Source organism: Catharus ustulatus, chromosome 1 (assembly GCF_009819885.2).
Source record: "Catharus ustulatus isolate bCatUst1 chromosome 1, bCatUst1.pri.v2, whole genome shotgun sequence".
In the NCBI taxonomy this organism is placed as follows: Eukaryota; Metazoa; Chordata; class Aves; order Passeriformes; family Turdidae; genus Catharus; species Catharus ustulatus.
This window is the reverse complement of record NC_046221.1, coordinates 128,693,920-128,720,382: the sequence shown is the minus strand read 5'-3', so window position 1 is coordinate 128,720,382 and position 26,463 is coordinate 128,693,920. Positions and strand designations below refer to the sequence as shown.

The window sequence follows — 26,463 nt, the reverse complement described above, 5'->3', positions numbered from 1 at the left end:
AGCAAAGATATGCCAAAGAACAAAAAAAAGGCACCAGAAAAAAACCAGAGGAAAAGGGTAGAAGTTTGGTGTAGCAATTGTGATTCCATGCAGGACTCCATACACCCATCTACCTGAAGTAGGTGTAGATGTAGGCAGGTAAAATGTCTTGTTTTGAAAGCCTCCCTCAGTAGTTATGTGTGCCCAAGGGTGGCTTTATTGCATTTTGTGTTCTGATAATCCCAACTGCAGGTGTGCAAGATGTTCCTGTGTTACTCCTTTGGTGCTTTTAAGAAAAGGTGGTGCAAGTCTATCTCAAGCCTTTGACTGACTTGGAGATTCATCACAGTCTATTCATAACAGTCTACTTGCACTTCGGTTTCAATCCTGAAAAATGGTTAATGCCAGTACTGCAAAATCTATATAAAAGCTTCTTTCAATGGTCACCACTTGCAGAAAAAATTAGGGTTATACATAAAAGACTCTTTGTCTCCCTCATCAATTTGACCTGGGTCAAAACTCGAAAAAAAATGAGATTTATCCATAAGACTTCTGATGAAATTAGTGGAAGTTTTGTGTCTAAACTGCCATTACAGTTTTAGAACCTCATACTATGGTTGCTTGCAATGTTTAGGTCAGAAATACAAACAAAAGAAATATTTAGGTTGATTTCTTTCTCTTGAATCATGACCAAAAAAATCCAAAACACAAAACAAAAACAAAAAGCAGTGAAAGGTATTTTTACAATGTAAATTAATTTTATTCAAAACAGATTAAAAAATCTAACAAAGCTTGCCTAACTACATGAGGTAGTACATGTAGCAAAAGAGAAGGCAGAATATAGTATTCTGAAATATGAAGAATATGAATAAGTTTACAAGTTGGAGTGAAATAAATTCAACAACAGAAACAAAATATACCAAAAATAACATTTAACAGCTTTTCAGTCTTAAAGCACCAATACACTTTTCATAGAAAGAAACATAGTATCACCACTACATGTTCTTCATATACCATAATATGGTAAAATTAATGTAGCAAGCTGTTCACCATAAATGAATTCTTTAATATTGTGAAGCAACAAATGACATAATTATCACTTGGCTTCGTACCACTATACTTCCTGGCCTGCAGGAGTATTTGCCAGGTCACAAAGAGCAAGGTTAGCCTTTGTTACTCTTTTCTTTGGTTTTTTTTTGACATTTACTCCCATATTAATGTTTAGCATACTGATAATGTACAGTTCAAGGCTATAAGCTTGCAAATATTTTTGCATGTGTACAATTCTACATTTTTTTCTGAACCCAAATTTAGGTAAATTGAAGGAATCACATGGCAAAAATAAAGTGTGTTTGTGCAGAACTGCAGGTTTATTACTTAAATTCAGGTTACTGCACTTTTTAATAAAAAGATTTTATGAGATCCTTCAAGGTTACATGACTGTTTCATACACTCATCCCAAGACAGTGGAATATCTCTGAAGGACTGGGCCATAATGAATTATGGTTATTTGAACTAAAGAACTTAGCAGCATCCAATAAATAATTTATTAATATATTTTAAAAATAATAGACATGAATGGCCCAGTCTCTTAAGAACATTTTTAGAGGAAAAACATGCTAGCATAACCCAGGGCTTCTTCCTATATTTTATATTTCCCATTTTATTTCAAAACAGGTGTTTGTAATTGTTGTGATTAGTGGAAAATTGAGAACAATCCAGCTCTTCATTTATGCTTTCTTGGCTAATGCTACTTTAAATCATCAAAAAGTTATATATGTCTTTATTTTGCTTTAAGGCATGATTTATTTTATCAAAATATTGGGATGACTTCTTTTATGTACATTGAAAATAAATCCTCCGGCCTCCCTCTGGTATAATTTTAAGGTTACTGTTAGTGGCATATATAAAGCACCATATAATAATATATTCAGATGAAGAAAACAAAGAACATTTATGAGCTTTGAATTAACTGTATAGGAGTAACTGCTAAGAAAATATAGCAATATTTAACACAGGATTCAAAGTATTGTAATATATCATTATAGATTTTCAAAAGAATTTTTCTCCCATGTTTATTTTTAATGATTTTTTCATTAAGATTTATATGTAATTTAAACTTTTTGGTGGAAAGCAGTATACATCTTCTGTACAATAATGTTACAGCTTTATACAAATTTTAGGAATCACAAAGAATGGCCTGTATTAATCTTTTCCAAGCGCTCTGGTTTCACTTGCCTGTTTTATGTTTTACTTGCTAGATTCAAACAACAGCAAATACTCTGAAAGCCTTGCTTCCTGGAGGATTCTGTAAACTGAAACATAAAAACATTTCTTATGTCATTTTTAAGACCATAACACTTCAATAACAACGTTTTAAAATTTTTAATTGTTAATTCTAGTATCCTGCAGCACTTCTTGCGACAACTCATTAATTTATCTATCTAGGATTTCTTTAAAACTGCGACAACTGAAGACTGTCTGGGAAGGAAAAGGAAATGGAGGTGGAAGCAAGAAAAGGTACAATGCAACAGGTTGGCTGCAACAGCTTTAGAATTCATCATCTTCTGCTTCCCAGAAAACTTGCATGGTACTGCTGACCTCCCAAACTTTACTAAGATGATTTACATGCAAATATATGTGTATTCATACATATTTTCAAATTTGTATTTATAGATAAAATAAAATATGTATATTAAAGTATAAATTATGATCAAATTTGCAGCACTCTTCTTGTCTGCCTATCTACTCAAGATTAATATGGAGAACAAAAGTGTCAGTAAGGAAACACTCTAAGGGCACTGGATGATTACAAAGAAAAGTCAAAAATATGCAAAGTCATCCATTGAGCAAAGAAAATCTGTATTTTACAAGCTTTCAGATTTGTTGAAAGGTCTGAGAGAAAAAGAGAAGACATTCTCCTACCCACAATTAAAAACAAGACAAAAACACTCAATATTTTCCTACTTTTGAATTTTCTACAGAAAATTTTTGAGGCTTTTTTCTCCGCACAAATTTCTCAGAAAGACTATAGACTGGCTAGGTAGCAATCATTTTAGTCTAAGAAACAGTCTCAGCTTTACAGGACAAAAACAGTGGTACAATGTTTTTAAAGTAATTTCTATTACTTCTTTGAGAACCTGGAGAATCCTTTCAGGGATTAAATTTAATCAGCAACATATAGCCACGTGTTATCACACAATGCATTACACAAATACACTCAATACAACTAGTGAACTTTCACACCATCTCCATGTCTTTCAGAAAAACACTGTTAATAACAAATTATTTTTTAAAAAATGACATAAAAAGTCTGTTTAAATGATTGCAAATTTTAATGTTGGTGAGTATTAAGTATGATTCACGATCACTGGTTGGATACCATGTAAATAACTAATGAACATTTCATCATTAATGTAAATTGTTAATATTATGTTAACAATAATGTTAACCAATGAACCTGCAACATTAACGCTAATTTAAAAAAAAAATCCCTAAGGAAGTAAATGCAATTTTCTTATCAAATGTTGTATTAATTGCAACAGAACCAGCAAAGCAAACAAGAGGTTTACTTTATTTCATAAGCAGCTTTTCAGGGTACTGTTGTATGAGCTTAGAGGAGGCAGGCAGCTCCACCACCACAGCATCTCCAAATTCACCAGTTACACAAGCTCTGTAAATCACCCCTTGTTCGCTGGGATTCTAGACTGCCCCAGGTACAAACACACACAATGCAAGACTGTGAACCTTATCGAGGTCAAGAGTAAAGTGTAACCTTTGCAAATGGGCTCTGTACCTTTCTGAATATATCCCATTTTGGAAGGAAGCAACATAGACCTTCCTTTTGTCTACTGGCATCACATCAACGTAACCGCCCTGGTTGCGGACCACGCCGGCGTGCACGGCTGCCCGGCAGATGCTGGAGATCTGAGGAGGGAAGAAAAAGACTGGCTTTGCACTCATGCTTTTATTTCATCCTTTCTAAGAAGACAAATAAAGATATTTAAACCAAGTCTAGGAGACATAAAATAATTATATTTACTGCACGACTAATTTTATTAGTCTTACAGTATTTAAATCAGCTTCATTAGGAATTAGGTCATTTTATAGGAATTCAGAAAGATATTTCAGATCACTTTCACCATGATGCAAGAATCATTTATTTCAGGGTCTTTCAGTTCAAAGATCAGGAACATGTTTGAATTCCTCAGCCTTTCAAAATTAAAGGATCTATCAGCCAAAAACTCAAACATCAGTGAAATGATCCATAATTAAAGGGAGCATCACAGTTTTCTATCCAGGCATGGGTAAAACTAAAGCTAATTAGATGAAGGGTATAAGACAGAAGGGCATCAGACAGAAGATAAGAGATCTAAAATGAAAGTTCTCTGTGAAGTTAACAGCACTTACAGCTGCTTGAAACCTCTATTTTCTGATCACTAATTCCCTTCATGAACCCATGAGGATAAAACCATATTCACAAAAGGATCTCTCAGTAACAGTCTTGATAATGTTAATTTAAATAATTGATTTAAACTTGCAGTACTCTATAACTCTTTCAGCATTTTAATAATTGCCAGAAGAATGAGACTTCCTAGATATTCCAGAAGATAGGTCCCAATCTTTAAAACACAGCATAGCAAAGTGCAGTTCCAGTTTCAGTGTACCTCCACTTAGAGACAAGTTTTTTTTGGTGGGAAAAGTTTTCAATGCAATAGGTTTCTCCACAAGCAACCTTAAAAAACTTAGCCAATGTAAATATAAATAACTGGCCAAACAGGCCACAATTTAAACAAAAACTACATTTCTTCCAGTTAAAATTGGAATAATTTATATATGTTATCATAGCCATTTTCAATCTCAATGCTATATAAAATCAGGAATTTAAAACAGCAATGATTTTCCTACTTTCAATTTAAGCAAAGGAGTTGCCAGGTTCACTCATATATAGTTTATCTTTTAATGTTACAATATTTAAAGCAGTAAAGGTCTGAAATATTTAATGCAAATAATCTTTTCCAAAGATGCTTTAGAGTTTTTCTTTCCACACTGCTGGGCGCAGTTTTTGAACATTTCAGAAAGGATGCCATTTATACCCCTCTGTACTTTTCCTCCTCCCAAGGTTGCAAAACTTTTGTTCTACCCTGAACAGCAATAGATGCTTTATTGTTGAGATTATAGTACTCCTTATTTATCCATACTGTGGAGTAACTAAAGAGTAGACTGATCATGTGCAATTTCAAATACCCAGGAGGAAAAATGGCCTCAGCAATACAATTTTGATTACATTCAGAAGAAATAAAAGTTGATATTTACAAGCAATTAACTACACTGAAGAACTATTCATTCTATTCATTCCTAGTACAATAACACAGCAGTAACTTTTTTTTCAGTTCCCACTGCAGATATTTTAAAAAAAGGTTAGAGGTACAATTGGGGAAAAGAAAGATCAGCTCTTTCACCTCTGTAAGAGCAATCAAAATGCTACACGCTTTACATCATGAGATAGGGATATCCCTTCACAATTACATTTGAGGGTGGCTATGATACTGGTTGTTCCAACATAATTTGAAAGTTTCTAGTCAAGTAAAAAGGAAAGGAAAAGTCAAGGGATGGAGATTTTGACAGAGGAGGCTGACTGCTTGTTGGAAACTGTTTCCAGCAAAGGATGGCGCATTGTTAGGGTTGGCACCACACCTGGACCAATCAAGTATGGCTGGGCTAATGCACAGCATTTCAAAGCTGAAGGCAAGACACTTGAATGGAACATGTGAAAAAGGAGAGGTCAGAGAACTGGGGTTCATGAAGCCAGCTCAGAGGCTATTTTCAGATAAAAAAATTAACTGGTATTCTGACACTACATTCCAGATGAGACTGGAGAACAAATGCACATAGTTTTCAAATAAATGAACAATTACACAAGTATAAATTCATAATTAAGAACCGGTGTGTAGGAATAGCTATGAAGAGATGCATATATTTTTATAAACATATACAGAATCTTTTTTTTTTTTCCACAAAGTATTATCTCTCAAGCACTTCTCATTGTCTTGGAGAGAATTATGAATACTTTTGCAAAAGATTCAGGGAATATTTCCATATACAGTTACTGAAACAAAAATTAGTATGACTAAAGTTGTCAAATGGTATAAAATTATAACTCCATCAAACTTTTTAGATAAAAGATATTTGTTGGTCTCTAGCCCCTGGAAGAAGTAAGGTAGACACACTAAAAAATACAAATGAATTCTGCTGTGAAGATACCTATTTATCTCTTTTACCACTCTACTCTCTGCACTAAAAACTACTGAAAACATAATCTAGAACAGCACCTTCAGTGCTTCACCTTCATTATTCTGACAACATCTGAAGTTGGTAAGAAGACTCCCCTCTCTGTTTTTTTACCTGTATTTATGTCCAGCTTTTTTCCTAAAAGCAGTATGGCTGCACGCATTTCTATATAATGGAGATGAATGATGAGATAGTACACCCAAAACAGTTTTAAAGTATACCTCTATAACACTAATTCAAGTCACCTGGGATTCCTCCAGCCAAAGAAAATATATATTCTGAGATTTTCTCCTGTCAAGGTTAAACACAAGCATTTCTTCCTCCTACAACAGTCTCTTCTAACTCACTGGGAAACTTGGTCTGTAGCCCTTAATTTCAACCACAAAGCTGAAAGAAAATCATCTTCCACAAACTGGACTTGCATAGAAATCTATTTTCACTGCCCCTTTTATACACATTAAGGATCCAGTTCACAAATCAATTCTCTTTCTAAACTGGAAACACTATTCACACCCATGACACTGCTTATGGACAAGAGTGTTTTCAGGACAAGACACTCAGATAATCTAATGGACATCAAATAGTTTCAAAATGCTGAGGAGTAAATATTCACATACTATTTTCACACTTTTCAAAGAGCTGGAAAGTAATAAAAATCATCATCTGACCCAGCTGGTTGCCATACTACCCTTTATGAAATCCATAAGACAGTTAAACTCTAGAGCTTACTGTCAAAAATGCAAACTGCTTTCTCTGACACTACATTCTGGCTTCTCCACAGGAGACATGAAAAAGGAGGGACATAATTTAGAAATCTCTTTTCAGACTTTCTACCCACCTCAGAACTAAACATGCTGTAGAAAAGATGGGGAAAAAAGTTGACTAGCAAACAGAACGACAAAAAAAGTCTGTTAAAATAATATTACAGAGTGAGATACTTTACACAAATATATCAAAACCCTGTTGCAAATACTTAGTAATCCACAGAGATAAGAAATATTCAAAATAATGAGACTGTGGACATTTATTTTAAGAGGAATTTTTTTTTAATAGTCTGACAGAAGTTATGGTTGCATCAGGATCTAAATTGCAATGGTTTAAATGAGTATACACTGCTAATGTTAAGCAGTGGGAATATTGATAAAAAGTTTAAATCACGGGTTCAAAGTCTAGTGAAGCCTACAACAAATTTTCAAATAACTTTTAATATCTTCAGCATCTGACTACCACTAACTTAAATGGGAGCCTCTGAAAAAGAACTGTTGAAAAGATTGTGTAAAAAAATCATCAAATGGAAGAAATCTATCAATATCTAAAAATATCAATATTCTATCTTACAGTTATTTTATAATTTTTTTTCATAGTTTTATATCTCATAACACAATGTAAATCCCTATACTTACATCAGAATAAATTCGTGTACCAATTACACGAGCGTAGTGTGGATTTGCCTGCATACAGTTGTGAGGACAATACACCCTGAAAGACCAAAAACAAACCACATACAGTTAGGAAGAGTATCAGAGGATTAATATATCGTGTGCAATGACAGCATTATTAAGTAAAAATCAAGTTGATTGTCTCTACATATGGGTCCACAATGCTATTTAAAAGCTGTCAGTTTTTGAGGCTTTCACCATACAGGTGAAACCACTGCTGATGTGCTGAGGTTCATAATAAAAGTTCATAATCATACTTAAGCAAGTCTGGTCTTCTTTCCTTGGATAAGAAGATGGTGTTCTTGTTCAACATATGTGAGGCAAGTAGAAAAATCAGTGAAAAGAGAGTCTGTTCATTATTCTGTAATTTATCTAAGTGCCCTATACTAAATGTACAGTCAGATACCTTCTCAGAAGAGGCAGGTCTGACTGAGGACCTGCTTTGATACTGATGACCTGGTGACACAAGCCAATTTAGCAACTTATAATGAAGTTGAGCATTGGCATATGTGGCTAGAACGAAAAACTGTGGAAAACAGTGAGACTTCTAGCTGATTCTGGCAGGTCTAAAACTAACATTATCTTTATTAACTGCATTTTATTAACATTTGAGGAAAACTTTCTCGGTGATTAATGCCTTCTATAGCTTCAAAATGCACAGGAAAACCATGTGGGAAGCTAAGAGTTGTACAGAAGGTAACAGCATCTTATTTGCTAACTGTGATATGCTACAAGCAAGAACTCTCAGCTGACTCTAGGTCTACTCTGAGCTATTTCATTCGAAAAATGGAGCCACCCTACATGGGGCAGCCCTGGGCAAGTGTTCTTCTCTAAAATGTTATCCAGGCTCTAATCAATATTTGGGAAGTCACATCACTTGGGCATGCTCAAGTCTTGCCAGATGGATAACTAAAATATGCTGATAAGAGTTAGAAAGATATTTTGGTCAGAAGTGTTGAAGACATGCTGATTTATAAGATGAGAGTAAGAGGGAAAAATGAGGTTGTGTAATCAACGCCATGGCTGATTGCTGCTTGTAATTCCCAAGACTACATTTTCAGGATTAAGAGCATGCACAGAATCTTGAATGAATCACTGCCATTGTGAAGTTCCTTAAGTTGACATATCAGAATTACGAAAATTTTAACCTTGTATTTATTTTTTTCATTTTCCTAAAGACAAAACCTATTTTAATGAAGCTAGCTTCAGTTTTTAATAATGAAGAAAAAAGAGAAAGAAGATGGAGATTGTACCCATCCATTCCTGTGTTCCACTCCTTAGCTTACTTCTCCACATCTTCCATCTAGAAAGCCAGGAGTCATAGCCAAACACCAAGTAAGTCCATGGACCCAAGTGCTACATGAAGGGATGTTTTCCTAGCAGTTTTGGCTTTGTACTTGTTTCCTGTGTTGGCTGTAGGATTGCTATGAAAGTAATCCTGTGGATATCTCCAGCTTAATTTGTGGTAAATCATGCTACAGTGTATTTACCTTTGACTCATCTACGGTTTTAGGAACTGTTACCAAATTCCTTTGTCAAAATATTGCGGTGCAGGCGCCTTTCGAAGAGTTAAAACACAGGTTTCAAAGAAATGGCACAGATATTTAAAGCCAACCTGCAGACCAGACCTTACCTTAACCAGATATATTTCAAGATTTTTTTACCCAGTTTCTCCAGAACTCCCAAACAAATTGGCAACTTAAATGATAAATATCCTTCTATTTTATCTATTCTATCCATTCCATCTATTTCTAGCCTTTTAAATGTTATCCTTCGATTGTATCTGTTTTACAGGTAAATAAATTGAAACAAAGTGTATTTTGCCCAAGGTGCATATATATAATAATGAACAATGAAAAACAGAAATACACATTTATTAACAGTCTTTAATGTAAGGATTTCACTAAGATTAGTAACAGGATCTTAATGAGTAAAACAAAATGAGATTTTCCTAATGAAAAATTCTGCAGATCAGCTTTACCTGTCTTGCCTTCTACTGAGACTAAAGACTAAAATATCACTTGGACACTTTTTACTTCATTTTTACAGCTACTGTTGTCACCTTTCTCAACAACTTAAAATAATTAGTAAATGGTAGAAAATAGAGCAACACTTCAAATTAATAACATTTTATGAATTTTACCTTGGACAGTGTGAGGCTGGTTTTTGAAATGGGCACAGTTGTTCCACTGTGGTTTCACAGGTGATAGCCTGAACTAAAGAAAATAAAATACAAACAAGTAAATGCGTGCTAATTAGAAAGAACAGAGAAGTACTGAGCTTGTAAGAAATAAATACTAACCTGTTACCTTAGAGACAGTGAAGGAGTTAGCAGACTGGTATTTTCTGAAGAAGAAGAAATATTAGGAGTTATCAGTAAATAACATATTTCAGTGATTTCCTTTAGCTTTTAGAATAATTTTTATTAGAAAATATGGAAATAAACCCAAGAGAATGTCCCCAGTCAGTTTTTACTCATTTCACCCCCTTCTCCCCAGTTGGGAATATATTTATTGCAATGACACATTTCCTTTGTACTCCCTGTGAATCTGTTTCAAAAACAGCAATCTGTGTTAAACTCTTTCAGGAATTTAATCTGCTATGAGAATGTGTGACAGGAACCAATAAAGCAATATATTGAACCAATAAAGCAATATATTGGTCCCTCATAATGTAGCATGTGGTTTCTCAGAAGCTTTCCCCTACCAGAAGAGCTCATTCACCTTTTGCTAAAGGTTCATTCCTATAAACTCCAACACTGAGAAGGGTTTCTCCTCACAGCCTTTCTGAAATGTCTCATTACATTTTACTTTTGGATCTTGCATCTCCTGTTATCATTACTATAATTTAAAACCCAGTATAACATGTAAGAGTTCTCTTTTTCCCAGTAATTATATGGCACTCAGGTATATCTGCTTCCTGTTGTTATAAAAAGTCAGGTACATAGATTATGTTGTTTCATTACAAATTGATGAACGTTTCTATTTTATTCCCCTCATCTTCTATTTTCCTCCTCTTTTAATTCCTCTGGGATATGCCTCTGATTGTGATATTTTTCATCTGTAACAAAGAAGCTGATGATGCCTTTGGCACCCATTAAGTTACATATTAAAAAAAAACCAAAACAACAAAACAAGGAAATGATTCCCTATTCACCTTTGGAGAAAATTGCTCCTGTGGACTCCACTGTTTGCCTGCATTGGTTTATTTACTTGTATGACCCCTCAATTTCACATTGCTCATTTACTGGACTCCAATTTGCTTCCACTGATGTAGTTCATCCTTCTGTTACCCTAGCATTGTTGAACACTGGTGTAGGAATATGTATTCTATTGTTGACTGGCTTGTTGAGATATTCAGAACAGTACCCTTCCTAAGAAAATCCAGCAGCTGAAACATTGGTATTAGCAATCCTGATAAGAAATCAAAGCAGCTGAAGATTAGGACATTTGCTGTATGCTGCACTGACACTTTTCTGTATTCTCTATTCTGTTTTGCAATACATAGTGGAGATGAGATCCACTTTATTTCATCTATTCTTGAATAGATGAAATAGCAGTTAATGCAAGACTCCATCTACAGACATTGGTTGGAGTCAGGTAGCTGCAAGGCATCCCCTGCCTTGTTGATGGGCCTTTTGAAGGTTTGAAACTTTGGCAAATAAACTTTATTTATCCCATAGCCAAAATAACTAGCCCTGAGTTCCAGTTCTCAGAGAATAGGTGCTAAATGCCCTTTATAGGTTGCACAATCATACAGTTTTGTCTCATATAGCATAGAAACACAGATTTCAACTGTTAGGAAATTAGTCTGTTCCAGTTTAAAAACTTTTTTACAGCTTATCTACGCCTAAATTTGTAAGCAAGCTGGCTCCTAATATGTTAGCATTGATATAATCCAGATCTACTTCTCCCTTTGTATAAAAGCAAGTAAAAAAGAGAAATGCTTGTATCTTCATTTTTAGGCAGGTATATCAAACCAGAGTCAGGTCATCAAGTGATCCAAATAAACTAATTGATATCAATGCCTTAAGTGCTACCCAGGTGACCAAATTATAGGCCAGTGAATTTAGTCTACCATGTCAATGCTCCTCTCTATGCTGGATTAGACATACCTGCTGCAAAGAGAAATTATGACAGGTGTCATAGCCTGTATCATTTGTTTGCACAGTACAGAGTGAGAGCACAGCCTCTGATGATTACCTAACTCCTTGACTCTTGGGTTTATGTGTGAGCCAAGTATATCACTCAGAAAAACACAGTTTTCTTTCAGCTCAGTATTACCCCATGAGATACACACATACCACTATTGCACGTATACTAACTGTAGACAGAAATAAGGACAGAAATGTAAAGCTATGAAGAATACATTATGATATAGTGAAGTGTAATTTGCAAATACCAATAACATCTTAGATTTAAATATATTAGTATTGACACTTTTCTATCATTGGATAATTAAATATGAAACAGCCAAGCATTCCAATTTCTAAGCATTGCTTTTCTGGGTTTTCCTTTAGCATGTCTACAAGTATTTGGAGATGTTTTCACATACCAGTCCTAAGGAAAGCACCTCAGCAGTGCAGTAAACCTCCAAATTAAGCTTCCACAGTATGGAATATTATTCCATCACTGACCAATGTAGAAATCATGCAAAATATTTGTGCAAAATGTCATATGCAAACTGTGGAACTGTGATGAAATTAATGAGCCATACAGGAAGAGGTGAATTTTCTTCTTATTCCATATGTATTCTACAAGAGGGTCATTTACAAACACAAACTTGTAATATTATTGTTTTAACTGTCATAGATTGCTCTGTCCATGTCCAAAACACATAAATAATCTGCCAGTTATGCCAGTTTTTGACAATAAATATATACTCTTAACAATTCATTAACTGAATGCTCTCAATAATATTTAACTACAAAATCTGACTTACTGCTCAAGTCACTCTGTAAATTATTTAACCATCTTTCATGCTACTGTACCAACTCTCTGTCCACCATTAAACACTGGTTAAATTTTCAGAATGGACACAATATCTCTACATCCACGTGTCTTTTTATAGCATTTTCGTATTCTTTATGACAAAAAGCATTCCAAAATTTTATTTTAAATGTGATATGTTTTGTATGAAATAAAAAATATAAAGATATTAAAACCTTTTCATACATTTTAAGAAAAAACTTACCCTATTGACTGAACACCATTTCTGTAGGACTTGATAAAGTAATTTTTCCTTCCTTGCCTAGTGACATCAACCCAACCACCTTCATTGTCTAGGATGCCATAATGTATGGCAGCTTTACAAATACTGGATTGCTGAAAAACAGAGCAGGAAAAGCAGATCCACATCAGACAAACAAAGAAAAGGTTTTAATTACAGCATGTCATAATAAACTTGGTAGAGTATTATGTTTTACTTGGTCCATGTAGGTGTTATTTCAGATAAACCACTTTGTCTTACTCAGAGAAACTATTCTCATTTTAGTACACTTGTTCACAGTAGCTGTCATTTCCTACACTGTTTTCCCATTCTACAGAATATATATTTTACTCTCAGCTAGTATTAAGGTTATACACAAGCAGGTCCATCTTACTGAAACAATTTCTACAAGCATATCCACAAATTGCTGTATTCCTCCTTTAGTTCCACCTTTATGTATTTGCATGTACATTTGTGGACATAAAAATTCTACTTCTGTGTATGTATAAGCATGAAGTACATTTGTACAGTACACACAGAATAGCAGATACAAATTTAGGTCATATGATGCTTTCTTAAACATTTGGTGCAAGCTTTTACTTTTGGTGAATGCTGAATCCTCAAAATCCATTCTTAATAGGATTTTAACTAGTAGGCCAACAGAAAAGACATTTCATTAAACACTCTACTGGTACAAAATCTAATTTAAAAGTATTTACCATTTCATAATGTACACTTCCAATAACTTTGGCTTTGCTATCCAAACAGCCAGCAGGACATTCATACCTAAGAGAATTAAATACAACTTGGTTTTAAATCCTGGGATTACAAAAAGGGGAAATATTCCAGCTCATGTACAAATATAGCCTTTCAGAAAAATCTCAAAATGACAACTGTAAAATTTACCATACCTATTGCAAGTTGTTCCTTTGCACTGATCTCTTAGCCTTACTTCACATGAAACAATCTGGGCTAAAACAAGCAAAAAGCAAATTCACTGCAATGAATTTGATACCAGATAATTCAGTTTTGTTGACCACTTGCAAATCAGGTAAATTCCTTACACATCTGCTGCGTGCTTATCACTTCATTTTTCTCACTGTCATCAGTGCCTGTGGAGGCTGAAGGTTGATGTGTTCTTGGCTGGCTTTGCACAGTTGCATCCTGGGCTTTGGATCGCTGGCGTTCAATCTCATTGGTTTCCTCTTCTGGTTCATGGGGGGAATAAGGCCTTTCTGAATCCTCTGTTTCAGAAAATGGGCAAAAAAATATAATCTCTCAGAAGAAAAAAAAAAAACAGCGTGGAATGTAAATCCCTTACCATGTTTTGGTAAAATAACTTTGTTCTCATAAAATGGTGGGCAAAAAAAGAAAGCAAGGAAAACTCTCCACTGCTTCATAAGACAGATGACTCAAGATTAATGAAACACTTCAAGTATGTTTGTGATAGTGAGAAAAGATAAACTTTTTTTTCCCCAGCATGTGTAGCACAATTGAAGTATGAAACTGCACTTAACACTCCTGTTTTAATATCTTTATCCCATCAGAAAATCAATAGGACAAAGACAAACTTTGTTACACATGGGCAAAGTTTTACCATAGATAGCATGCAATTAAAGCTTATTTCATAGTAACATACACCTGAAAATGAGGCCCTTCTATTCATACATAGTGAAAATAATTCTGAAACACTCATAACTGTATCTACATTTTTTATTTAGAACCATAAGTGCCACTTGGGCACACGCATGCAGCTTTCATATGGTCCACATGCAATCTCAGAAGTTATCAACAAAAATTGTTAAATGAGTTGTTCACAGAGCAAAACAAAAAGAAGTAGCAGTTTCATAATGCACTGTGTTTCAATGCTCTAAATACTATTCCAAAAACTGTAAGTTAATAATCCTCCTAGCTGACATTTTATTTAATTACTAATGTCTTCTAGCTTTGTTCTTTATTTTTCATACATACCACATGACTATGCCACTGAGATAATGGTTCCCTATAAACAAATGACTCCATAGACTTCCAGTATAATTACAGAAAGGAAAATAAAGAGCACACAATGAGTGTCCATCTTTGTGTACTAAAAACCCCGAATCAGCACTTAGCAGCAGGAGTTCAGTGCACTCCATTCCCTCTGGTGAGACTCAGCCTCACATATCACAAGTACAGATTCCCATTCATCATAGTAGGGTCTAACTGATCTTTGGGCATATATATAACATATTTTACCCCACTATTTTAAAGCACAATAAGGAAAGAAATCGAAAGAAAACTTATATTTCTATTCCCATTTATAGTTGTAACAGTGGAATAGTACTTACCTCTATAACAAAGGTTTTCTCTACAACCTCCTCCAAAACTAGGGGGACATGCAGAACAGGGACGGCCGGGTTTATAAGGAGCATGACCCCACCAGTTACCCCTTTACAGAAGAAAATAACAAAAAATGAGCACATTAATATATTAATATAAAACAGCACTTAATATGTCAAGAAATAAATTATGAAAACCAGTAGGCGCACAGACCATAACATTGTTTTAAGATTCCCAAGGTATAAGCAGTAGGATGAGAGGAAATGGCCTAAAGTTATACTAGGAGAGGTTTAGATTGGATATTAGGAAGCATTTTTCACAGAAAGGCTTGATAGGCACTGGAACAGGCTGCCCAGGAAGTGGTGGAGTCACCACCCCGGAGGTATTTTAAAGGTGTGTAGATGTGGCACTCAAGGACATGATTTAGTGGTGGACTTGCCAGTGCCAGGTTACTGGGGTGGAGTCAATGGTCTTAATGGTCTTTTACAATCCAAATGATTCTGATTCTACACCAAACATGCAGGATCTAGTTGAAAAGCCCATGAAGAAAAAAACCAAGAACTGACATAAATCAGTGTAAGGTCTTTTCAGACTGGCACAGCACCGTAAGACTGAATTCCTCCACTTCATGATAACAGGTTCCACTCTCTCCTAGATGGAATATTCTATAGAATTTGATCTTAACCATGGGCTTCCTATTACATATTCCTTTAAATCACAGTGGGGAGATACATTTATTTTTCAGAAAAATATCACACTATAATAAAAGTCTCTGACGCTGTGTATGTACTAAAACACAGAAAACTGAAGCACCAGAAAACTCGTAAGAGTATTTATGCAGCTGAAGGCTGGTTGGGAACAATGCTCTATTTCATAACAGTACAAAAACCAAAAATCCAGACTGATTTCCTTCCAGATTATTTCCTTGTCTATTATAAAGTATCTTTTCCCCTCAAGACATTTTTGGGTGTCAATCTACTTACTTTGGAGAATAATTGCATACAAGATAAACTGCTTTTGGCCAAATCTGCCCCCAGATGTTCATGTTATGACACAAATTAATTGCACAACCAATTCTGCTACTTGTAGCCCAAACAACCTATGAAAAAGAAAATAGGAAAACATGAAAACCAAAGATGATCAACTTAAAATCAGAACTATCTCCAATATACAAAACTCAAATAACCAAAGTGATGTATTCCCCTCTGCCATAAATGGCTTTAATTGGCCTAATTACAGCTGTCAAAAGGTCATTCAGTTACACCCTTATTAAAGAGAAAAGTTTTACTTTGAAGGAAAAGATATGGCTCTCATTTTATACAAATGCTCTAAGCTTTTATTTGAAAGCATAGCAAAACGTTTACAAAACATGATCTGAAGAACTGATTGTTGGAACCACAATTGATTGATAATTGTGAGTTAGAAGCTGGAAGAACTCCTGTGTGCTGGAGTTCCCAGTACAACCTAAAGATCCAGAGCAGTTTGGATTGGTTGGACTGAGACAACAGATATTTTTCAGCATAAAAGGAGGCAACAAAGGATAAAATCATTAACGAAAATACTCATACACTGAATAGACCCAAGTAATGGATTTTAAATGAATATGCTTTCATACCACTGCAATCTAAGGTGGCTGTGCTCCTTTATTCACCTGTCATTGCCGATCTCAAAAAAAATCCAAATGACAAAGTCTGGAATGTTCAAATGATACAAATATGACAGTTGTTGAAAATCTATTCATTCAAGGTAAGCCAAATCTGTCAATCCATCAGGACTTAAAGAGTTCAAAGTGATGAGTATTGTGAAGTACTAGTACCACAAAAAAATCTGTATATATGTGTTGATCTTGCACGTAATAGTAAATGTAATTACAGGTTATAGATATGGTAAACAAGAATATGGAGGTAACTTTATTTTAAAACTAGATACAATTGCGCCTTATGCTAGTAAACAGAAAATAAGTGTTTAAAAATAAATAACTTTTAAGTTTTCCAATGTTATATCAAAAATTATATGTGGACCATAGTATAATCTGAAGATTGTGTATTTCCCGTTCACCGAAAACATGACTGGTACCCCTCAACAAAAATGCAGTCTAGATACACAGATTTCAGAAGTATGAAGTAAATGATCACTATGCAGTTTTAAAATCTTCCTGAAGTTAAAACAAGGTCTTAAAAACTACTGTTTGATCTGAAGAATTCACCGAAGAAAACTTTTTAAATTTCTTTTTTTAAATGAGCTGTTTCTCTAACAGATTATGCAAAGTGCACTGGGCAGTAACACTCAGTTTAACACTGGGGTTTGTGAGCTTTTTCCTCAATCCTGCTGATATTTATGAGGCTGAAATCTGACATCTTTACTAAGTTTGCCATTGGTACCCAGTGCTTGCAAGTATGGAGTCTAAACAAGCCCTTTTTGGGATTTTGTGCTGTGGTACTGCAAGTTCAGTACACTCTAAGTGTCAGTCAGCAACCTAGCTGGGAGTCACTGCCACTCTTTTCCATAGGTGTTTAAAATCAAGCACACCTACATACCTGTGTGTAATGTGTACAAACAGGACCAGAGCATCTGTAAGGACAATATGGATTGCATTCATGAGGATGGGGATATGTGAAATCTCTCACTTCATCATACCATGCTTGGACATGAAATGTTGGAGGTCTGTACCTAGGAAAGCCAGTAGCAGTGTATTAGATCATTAAAAAATTGTAACTTCACCATTTTCCCTTTAAGTAACAAGCAAATTTTGTTAGAATTTTTTAAAATTGCATATATTGCAAAAAAGTCAGTATCAAACTACCTTCCCCAGTGTGCCCCCAGATTCTGCCCAATTGATGGAAGAAGGCTTGCTGGTCCATGCTCCCACAAACAGGTTTCAGCCCATGACTCTGCAGATCTCTCCAGTTCTGTGTCCCATGTCTGAAATTTAAAAGAAAAGAAAGGGAAGTCTTCTTAGAAATATTTGGTGTGTACCTTATTCTTAAAAAAAAAAAAAAAAGTCCATTTTTTGAATTTTTGAAGTTTCTTTTACTGCGGTAGAAGACTGAAAAATAAGAATTGAAAAATGTATGCTGCATTCGTGTTATGTAAGGAAGAAAATGTTTTCCCCACAAGAAAAAAAGTTTTAATCCCTTCACAGTATTCCCTTTAGAAACCACGTGCAGCCATGCTGCACTGAATAAAGCACAAATATGAAACTGAAAGGCTTAGTTCAACTTTCCAAGCTAAATTAAGTACATTTTCTGTCTTGTGAGATTGTTTTTCAGTAATGGTATTATCCACCCTGCTTTCAAACAAGGCTTCATTTCTTCTAAACCAATAGTTTATGTGAAATGAATGAGATTTCCTTTTCTACAACCACCTTTTGTTGAAATAATACACAATTCAATCACAAATTATGAAAACTAGAGTAAGGTTGTCATTCATTGATTTTATGGATAGGTTGGCAAAAAAGGGACATTTGTGATAGTAAAGTCATGCTTAGAAGAAGTAAAAAAAAATTATGAATTGTTTTTTATCCTTAATTTTTATTCTTCAAGAAAAATAGAAGAAATAGCTTGCAGCTGAAAGGCAAATCCAAGTTTCTTTCTTTCAAAAACATACTAAGACATACTCTTCTTGAAAAAAGTCATATCATACTGTGAGTGCATTGTTTTTACTGCACTAAGCCGGGGTTTGTTCAAAGTGGTCCATGGCTCTAGTGCAAGGTATCCATCCTTCTGCTCGGCTTTTGGAATTTCCTGATAGCTGCAAAAATAGTTTCCAGATACCTGACTCTCTAATACCAACACTCAGGTTGGGAATCTAGAGTATTTCCAGGAAAGAAACATGTCTTGGTAGAACCTGAAGAACTTCACCATACGTTCAGACTAAATTTCATTAAGAGAGACGATGCTATCCAAATTACAGTAATTTAATATTTCCGGATCCAAATTTCCATGCAGATACTGGTGATCATGTCTACTAATTTATGGCACAGATGAAAGGTAGGAAACTCCTTAACACAGCCAAAGATCACACAAATATAAACAGACAAATTCTGCATGATAAAATTTATTTTTGGATTTTGACATGCAGTTTTCAAATTATTGATCAGATAACTCATTAAAAACAAGTATGTCCTTGGTTATGCAAGACCATTATTAAGTAAAGATTTTATTATCACTCAGTTTAATCCTAGAATATCTGTTATTGCTTCTCTTCTTCAAAAGTCTGTAATGTTTTGGATTGCATTTTGTCTGTTAATATTATCAGCAAGTAAATAATTCACAGGATATATTATGACTCCCAAGATGCCACATTTATTTTGACAGAAATACTCAAAGAGTATACTAGTGACAGAATAAATCTTTTGATCCACCTATGGATACAAAGACCACTGACTTTAGATAACTCTACGAATTTTCCGTTCTCTCTCCTGGGGTATTATTTCTGTGTCATAAGCCACTACTTTTTTTAATCTCCAGAAGAAAATATTCTAATCTTAACTCATGAAGTTTTATGACAGTTCATATAATTCTTTTCCTCTTCCCTTTAGCTGTCATACCACCATAAAATGTTCTTCTGCAATTGTACCCATTGCAAAAACACATTAACACACTTTCTCCACATATATACTTTGTTCTTATAGGCTGTAGTAGAGTTGTTTGATCTTCTACCACAAAACCACAAGACCATAATATTGAAAATAAAAGCCACTACAATTTGTCTTTGTTGCATATATTGTATGATATTAAGTCACCTCAAAATCTTATAATACATAGATTTTTCTCCTAGGATGAGCAAGTCACAAAGTTAACACATTACCCAAAAAATTGCTATTAGGAATGGTTTTGCCAAATGGACTCTGAAATACAAATTCAGAATACATTAGACTTACAACAGAAAAAAATTTCAGCACTTGCTCAGTTTTAGAACTTCTATCTCCAAGGCTAGCTAGAATTTCTTATAGTTTTTATGACCTTCAGAAAGCCAGGAGATATTGTCTTGTAAAGCATCCCCCCACATTTCCTACTCCTAAAACAACACAAGTTTAAAAATATGTTATGGAGCTACTTTAACTGAAATAATGATACTTTTGGGGTTTTTTTTTTAAATTTAGAGCTAGGCAATCAATAGTAGCTGCTTGAATCAGCTCTTCAAGTTTGTGCAGTAGTTACCTTTAATAAAATTTTCTTTAAAGAGTGATGAAAGCTATGCATGACAGAGCCATCCAGAACTCAGAACAAACAGCTTTCTGATGAAAAACTTAAATTCATCGTTAATCCTCCTGACAGATGAACACCCACACTCCAAGTACTGTTGAAATTGGATACAGCCTTCAAAAAAAATTCTGTCTTCTTTAACTGTTTCTCTGCCTTCACCCATGGTATAAAATAGTCTTTACTCCCTTTACTTTACCCAGCCAGAGATAAGCACACTTCCCACTTTATTGGCCTCATCATAATGCTCTTTCCTTGAAGCAGCTTCATTTATGACTACCAAGAAATAACTTAATTTCTTTCTCATTTTACTCACTGAAGTATATTTTGAGATGTGATGGAGCAAATATCAAAAGTGTTACATATTCAGGTGTAAAAAAAACATTAGTCAAGTGTAAATTGCACTATAGTGAAAAAAAACTTCAAGTGCAATGTTTATTGTTCAATGGGTTCATTTTCTCATCAAAGCCTACACTTCCTGAAATGTCTTCCACAGAACTTAAAATTAAAACAAACAAACAAAAAAGTAAAAAACAACTCTACTAAGGAACATCAATTTTACAAAACATTCTGGAAGAATGTCCAAATGTTCCAGTTCCAAAGAATTTTCTAGAGATTTGAATCACTTTCTTCATTACCAGAGGCTTCAAAGAAAAAGTGTGAACAAAACATCACTAATGTCCTACAGCCAGTAGATGAAAAAGAGATAAAAGTGCTAGAAGTCACAGTTACTTGTGTCTCCAAGACCTACCAAGACAGAAGCCATAAAACACAAATCCAAATCAATGTAGAAATGAAAAGGTTTCCCAACCAGGATCACTATAGTGACCTTTAATAAAAAGAGGAAAAGTTAATATTCAAGGACCATTTTCTCCAGACTCAGGGATGAGGCATTCTGATGAGCAAGAAATCAGGCAAAGGGGGTAAGAGACCTGTGTGGACGAATAAAGAACTCCTGTCATTACTCAATCATAGCCAGGAAATACACAGGAGGTGGAAGCAGGGTCAGCCACTGGGAAAGAATATAGAAAGGTTGCCAGAGTAAATAAAAAATAGAGAAAGAAGGCCAAGGCCCTTCAACAATCTGGTCAAGGACAACAAAGACAAAATGAAGGACTCATTCAAGTACAGTAAGAAAAGGAAAACTAAGGATAGTGTGGGCCTGTTACTACATGGAGCAGGGTCCCTGGTAGAGGGAACACCTTTGCATTTGGCTTCACTGACAGGATCAGATCTCAGATCTAGGAGATCAGAGTAGTGGAATAACAGAAGGAAGAGTTTCCCTCTGTAAAGGAGGATTGGGTCAGAGAACACCAAGGCAAACTTGACACCAACAAGTCAATGGGCCTAAAAGTGCTGAGACCTGGCAGACACAATAGTGAGGTTGCTCACAATCATGTCTGAAAATCTTGTGGAGATCAGAGTGGTGCCCAAGGACTGAAATAACGCAAATGTCACCCCCGTCTTCAAAAAGCACAAGAATGAGGACCCAGGAAATTACCACAGCATCACTTCAATCCCTCAAAGGCAATGGAGGGCCCCATTCTGGAGGTCATCCCCACCAATGTGAAGGACAAGGTGATCAGAAGTACCAAGCACGGATTCACTACAGGTAAATCATGCTTGACCAGCCCAATTTCCCTCTATGATGAACCAACTGCCTGGTTGGATGAGGGGAGAGCAGTGGATATCATCTATCTTGACTTCAGCAAAGCTTTTTACACTGTTTTGCACAATATGCTCATAGGCAAAGTCAAAAACTGCAGACTTGATGAGTGAACAGTGAGGTGTGTTGAGACCTGGCTGAACAGCAGATCCCTGAGGGTTGTAATCACTGGAACAGGGTCTACTTGGAGGCCTGTCGGTAGTGGTGACAGGATAATGGACCCAATATTGTTTAACTTTTTATCAATTACTTGGATGAAGGAGCAGATGTCTCCTAAGGAGGTTCATTGATGACACAATGATGGGAGGAGTTGCCCATACCCCAGAGGGCTGTGCAGCTCTTCAGAAGGACCTGAACGGGGTGGACAGATGGGCAGAGGAGAACCTTTTGAAATTCATCAAAGGCAAATGTAGGGTTCTGCACCTGGGGAGGAAAAACCCCAAGTAAGAGGGGACCAAGAGACTGGAGTCAAGTAGTGCCAGGCAATATGACAAGAGGAAATGGGCAGAAACTGGTGCACAGGAAGTTCCACCTAAACAGGAGGAAGAACTTTACTGTGCAGGCAACTGAACCTTGGAACAGATTGCCCAGAGAGGTTGTACAGCCCCCCTCACTGGCAATATTAAAGAATCATCTGGATGCTATCCTGCACCATGTGCTCTAGGATGACCCTGCTTGAGCAGGGAGGTTGGACTAGAAAACTCGCTCTGCTCCCTTCCAATCTTACCAGTTCTGTGATTCTATAAATGGTATTCCAATCCCTGATGCAACCATTTGGAAAACTATCTTAAATTTATATCTGACAACTCCAGTAATGCAAAAATTATACAGAGGTGCTAGTAACATGAATACATATGAGTTTCTGAAAACAAATTAAAAAATTGTACAAGAAATCTCTAAGATTGCAATGCCACATCAGAGCTTACGCCCAGAAAATCAGCTCAAAGGTATTTTTAAAGGCCATTTCTACAGCTACATGTAGGTAGAATTGGAAGGATTCAGAAGATTTTTTACTGAATTATCAACATGCCTAATCACTGCTTCAGAGATGGGATCAAGAATAGGAAGAAGCTGCTTTACGTTTTTGATACCACCTTGAATTTTGTTCTTCTCTTTCAGTAATTAAAATAGGAGATCCAAATTTCTCTCCTAAACTAGTTATTCTAATTGAAGTTATGGGGGGAAAAAACTATGTATCTTAATTTTAAGGATAAAAGACTGTTTATTTTAAAGTTTTTTCATAATAATCCTGTCACATTAATTCTAAATATAATACATTTCACTCACAAAACAGGCTAAATCAAACAAACATGTAAAATAATCTGGATAAGTATTTAAAGCATACCTCTTTACTGAAATAGGAATTTTATTGTTGTGCTTTTAATAGCATTCCCTTACTTCACATATATTATGGTAGCTTGGGGCTTCAAACAATGAAAGCCTCTTCATATACCAAGATAAACACCTAAGTTTTCATGTTCATTCAGATCAAATAACACAATGAAGAACTTCAAATAAATACAAAACTAATTAGTGATATTTAAAATGCCAAGATGCTCAGCATTTTAAAAGCCAGAAGAAAAATGGAAGAATATGAAGAGTCACAGCAACCTATTTATTTTACATCTTACCAGAAGTAAGCATTTCTCAAATTTTAACTACAATGTCATTTGTGATATTAAACTCCGGCAACTGAAATATATATTGAGCTGATCTGAATTAAGCTTTAAGCTTAATTCAAGAAGTTCTTCCATAATACTCAGAAACAGTCAGTATTTTACAGATTTAAACCAAGGACACTTTTAAAACAACTCTGAAAGAAATTATAAACTTGAAAAGAAATCTCTGCATAGCTACAGGCAAGGATCCTTTTTTCTTGCCAAAGGATGAATTAAATCTTCAAACACCGTTACTTAAAAATATAGGAAACTTCTTTTCATAAAAAGGGAGACCATAATTTTTTGAAATACAGGCGTGCACAGCACCTGATTTCTCATTCACTAGCTCCCTCATCCATGTTCTGATATGAATAGGTTTCAATGACTTTGCTCTCTTCTAGATTTCCTTGGTAAATAAGGAGAGAACAAGAAGATGAAAGTGCATCCAGGCAGCTGATTCCCAGGTCTGACAAGCGCTGACTGGGGATCATTTGGTACTACATGCAAGGTAATCCAACTTGAATTATCAAGAAAAAGTATTGCCCAATGCTCATTATCAGAAAACTACATGAGATCTATCTTTTGGATAAGGTATCATCATCAGGGTTGGTTTTCTACGTTGACATAGGCACACATTGAAAATATCACAAACTGCCCAGCAGTATGAACCTCCTTGAACTTACTTCTTTTGTTTTGCAGAACACAGCTAGAGTGCACTTTGAAGTTGTTCACGGATATTCATTCCACAGAAAGACACAGCAGAAAAAAAAACAAACCCTGAAATGCAATTAGCATCAATTCTTTTGCTCTACAGATCTGTTTGAATGGCACCACAACACTTGTCAACACAGGCATTTCTTTCATCAGTGTCCTGCTAAAACTTATGCACCATCAAAGAAACACAAATATGGCACTACCAGTGTTTCACAAATGTTCTCAAACACCACCCTAGCTGAAGCCAAAACCCAGCTGGGCAGGTTAAACTGATTGGTAGCAGCAGTTACTGCCTCCAGCTACCGACTCTTCCTCTACCCCAAAAGATTGCACTGCATTTTCAGCAGGGACGCTGCACTGCAGGCAATATGGATCTTCTGACTGCTTCTGGTTTACAACATACCACATTAAAATAAACCACAACTAATGCCAGTTTAGCTTTACAGACTGCACTACAAATTTTGGAATTTAACCTCTGTCAACTTGGGGTTCAGGTAGAGTGTAGACCTAAACCAATGCTCTGCTTAACGGAGGAGCTGCTGTTTCAGTGGGACTACCACATCTTAAATAAAAATTCATCAACAGCCAAACAAATTACATGGGGTGGGATTAACCTCCCCTGAATTTAAACACCCTCAAAGCAGATACCTATATCTGAGCTAATTATCTAAATTACTTTTGCAGTTACATAGACAAATAAGCATGTAGAGAGGGAGATAATTTTAGCCACCCACCTTTAGCTGAGAAAAACTGTGTGTTGAAGATTCTCATTTTTCTCCACTAACTAAAAGAGACTGGCTCAAATGCGGACATCTACATCACAGACATCAAAAGCTTTGTGAGATGAATCCCACCATTTGTGTTGCACAAATATTAATTCAAAAACATCCATTCTCATCCAAGCCACACCAGCATGAGTCCACCTATTACACCAAAAGGTATTGTAACAGGACTGCAAAGACCAGTAGCTCAAAAATATTTTCCAATAGAAATAATTTTTAAAAACCCAACCTCAACAGTGATAACATTTTAATTGGAGATATTTTCACATATGTTGGAAAGCAGAAAAAAAATCATATGGACTGGAACTGTATGGAAATTAAAGAAGAGCTAAAATTTTAGCTCAGTAAAAGTGGAAAAGTAAGTACAGTGGGCACCACTGAAAGTAAACATTTACCATGGCATAGTATAAATACCTCATTGCTGTATACATTCTAAATATAGGGAAAGAGTGGTAAAGTAAATACCACGGTACAGTATGGGTATTTATTTACTTTTTAAAAGAATCCACTGTATTAAGACTAATGACACTGAGAAGGAAAAAAGTAAAGATGAAACCTAGAATGAGAAATGCCATTAGCAAATATTCCAGAAATACAGTTAAAAAGTAGAAATCACCTGCATGGCACCAACACAGAAAAACAGAAAAGTACAGCTAAAATTACTTTAAGAGATTGAACCTGACCATAGTCTATCTAGCCTTTTCCACTGATAACACAAATACACAAATATATGTGCATTATCCACATTTTTGTAATTTAAAATTGTAACAGTATTTTCAGACTATTTACTTTAATTTTCTTCTAGATTTTTATGATTGTAAGAGTAAAGAGGATCTCCTTGGTATGCAATGTAAGCCTCCTGACCTGCAATGCTAGCTGATATTTTATTGTCACATAAAAATAAAATTTAAAAAAAAATCTCTTTCGTGTAACTATCTTTATTTATTTTTCAGATTAACCAAATTCAGCTGCTTCATTCCTTCAATCATCTCATAAATCATGTATTAACTTCTTTCATTCTCTTTAGAATAGGTAGACCATTCTTTAAAAATTACCAAAAATAGACATTTGCATTTCAGGTAAGTTCTCATCAATTTCACACATAGATGACTCCTTTTTACATATTTTTAAGTCAGTGCAACTCCTGCATCTTTGTATTGAAGTTTTACCTCTAGGTTTTATCCCTTGTATTTCACTTGTTTG

The 26,463-nt window shown here is 35.2% G+C and overlaps 1 protein-coding gene across 3 annotated transcripts in view; it reads right to left on the bottom strand.

Moving 5' to 3' along the window:
* Nucleotides 1-715: 715 nt before the first annotated feature.
* Nucleotides 716-26,463, bottom strand: part of CRISPLD1 (cysteine rich secretory protein LCCL domain containing 1) — a 36,701-nt gene continuing 10,953 nt past the window's right edge. For all 3 annotated transcript variants that reach the window (XM_033081133.1, XM_033081123.1, XM_033081142.1), the window contains 13 exons: nucleotides 18,040-18,158; nucleotides 17,774-17,906; nucleotides 16,220-16,335; nucleotides 15,245-15,345; nucleotides 13,982-14,161; nucleotides 13,829-13,889; nucleotides 13,637-13,703; nucleotides 12,903-13,033; nucleotides 10,012-10,055; nucleotides 9,853-9,925; nucleotides 7,674-7,749; nucleotides 3,776-3,906; nucleotides 716-2,294 (listed from right to left, as the gene is read on the bottom strand). In XM_033081133.1, the coding sequence (XP_032937024.1) occupies nucleotides 2,243-2,294; nucleotides 3,776-3,906; nucleotides 7,674-7,749; nucleotides 9,853-9,925; nucleotides 10,012-10,055; nucleotides 12,903-13,033; nucleotides 13,637-13,703; nucleotides 13,829-13,889; nucleotides 13,982-14,161; nucleotides 15,245-15,345; nucleotides 16,220-16,335; nucleotides 17,774-17,906; nucleotides 18,040-18,158 (1,284 nt within the window). In that variant the 3' untranslated portion in view covers nucleotides 716-2,242. The remainder of the gene's footprint in view (nucleotides 2,295-3,775; nucleotides 3,907-7,673; nucleotides 7,750-9,852; nucleotides 9,926-10,011; nucleotides 10,056-12,902; nucleotides 13,034-13,636; nucleotides 13,704-13,828; nucleotides 13,890-13,981; nucleotides 14,162-15,244; nucleotides 15,346-16,219; nucleotides 16,336-17,773; nucleotides 17,907-18,039; nucleotides 18,159-26,463) is intronic.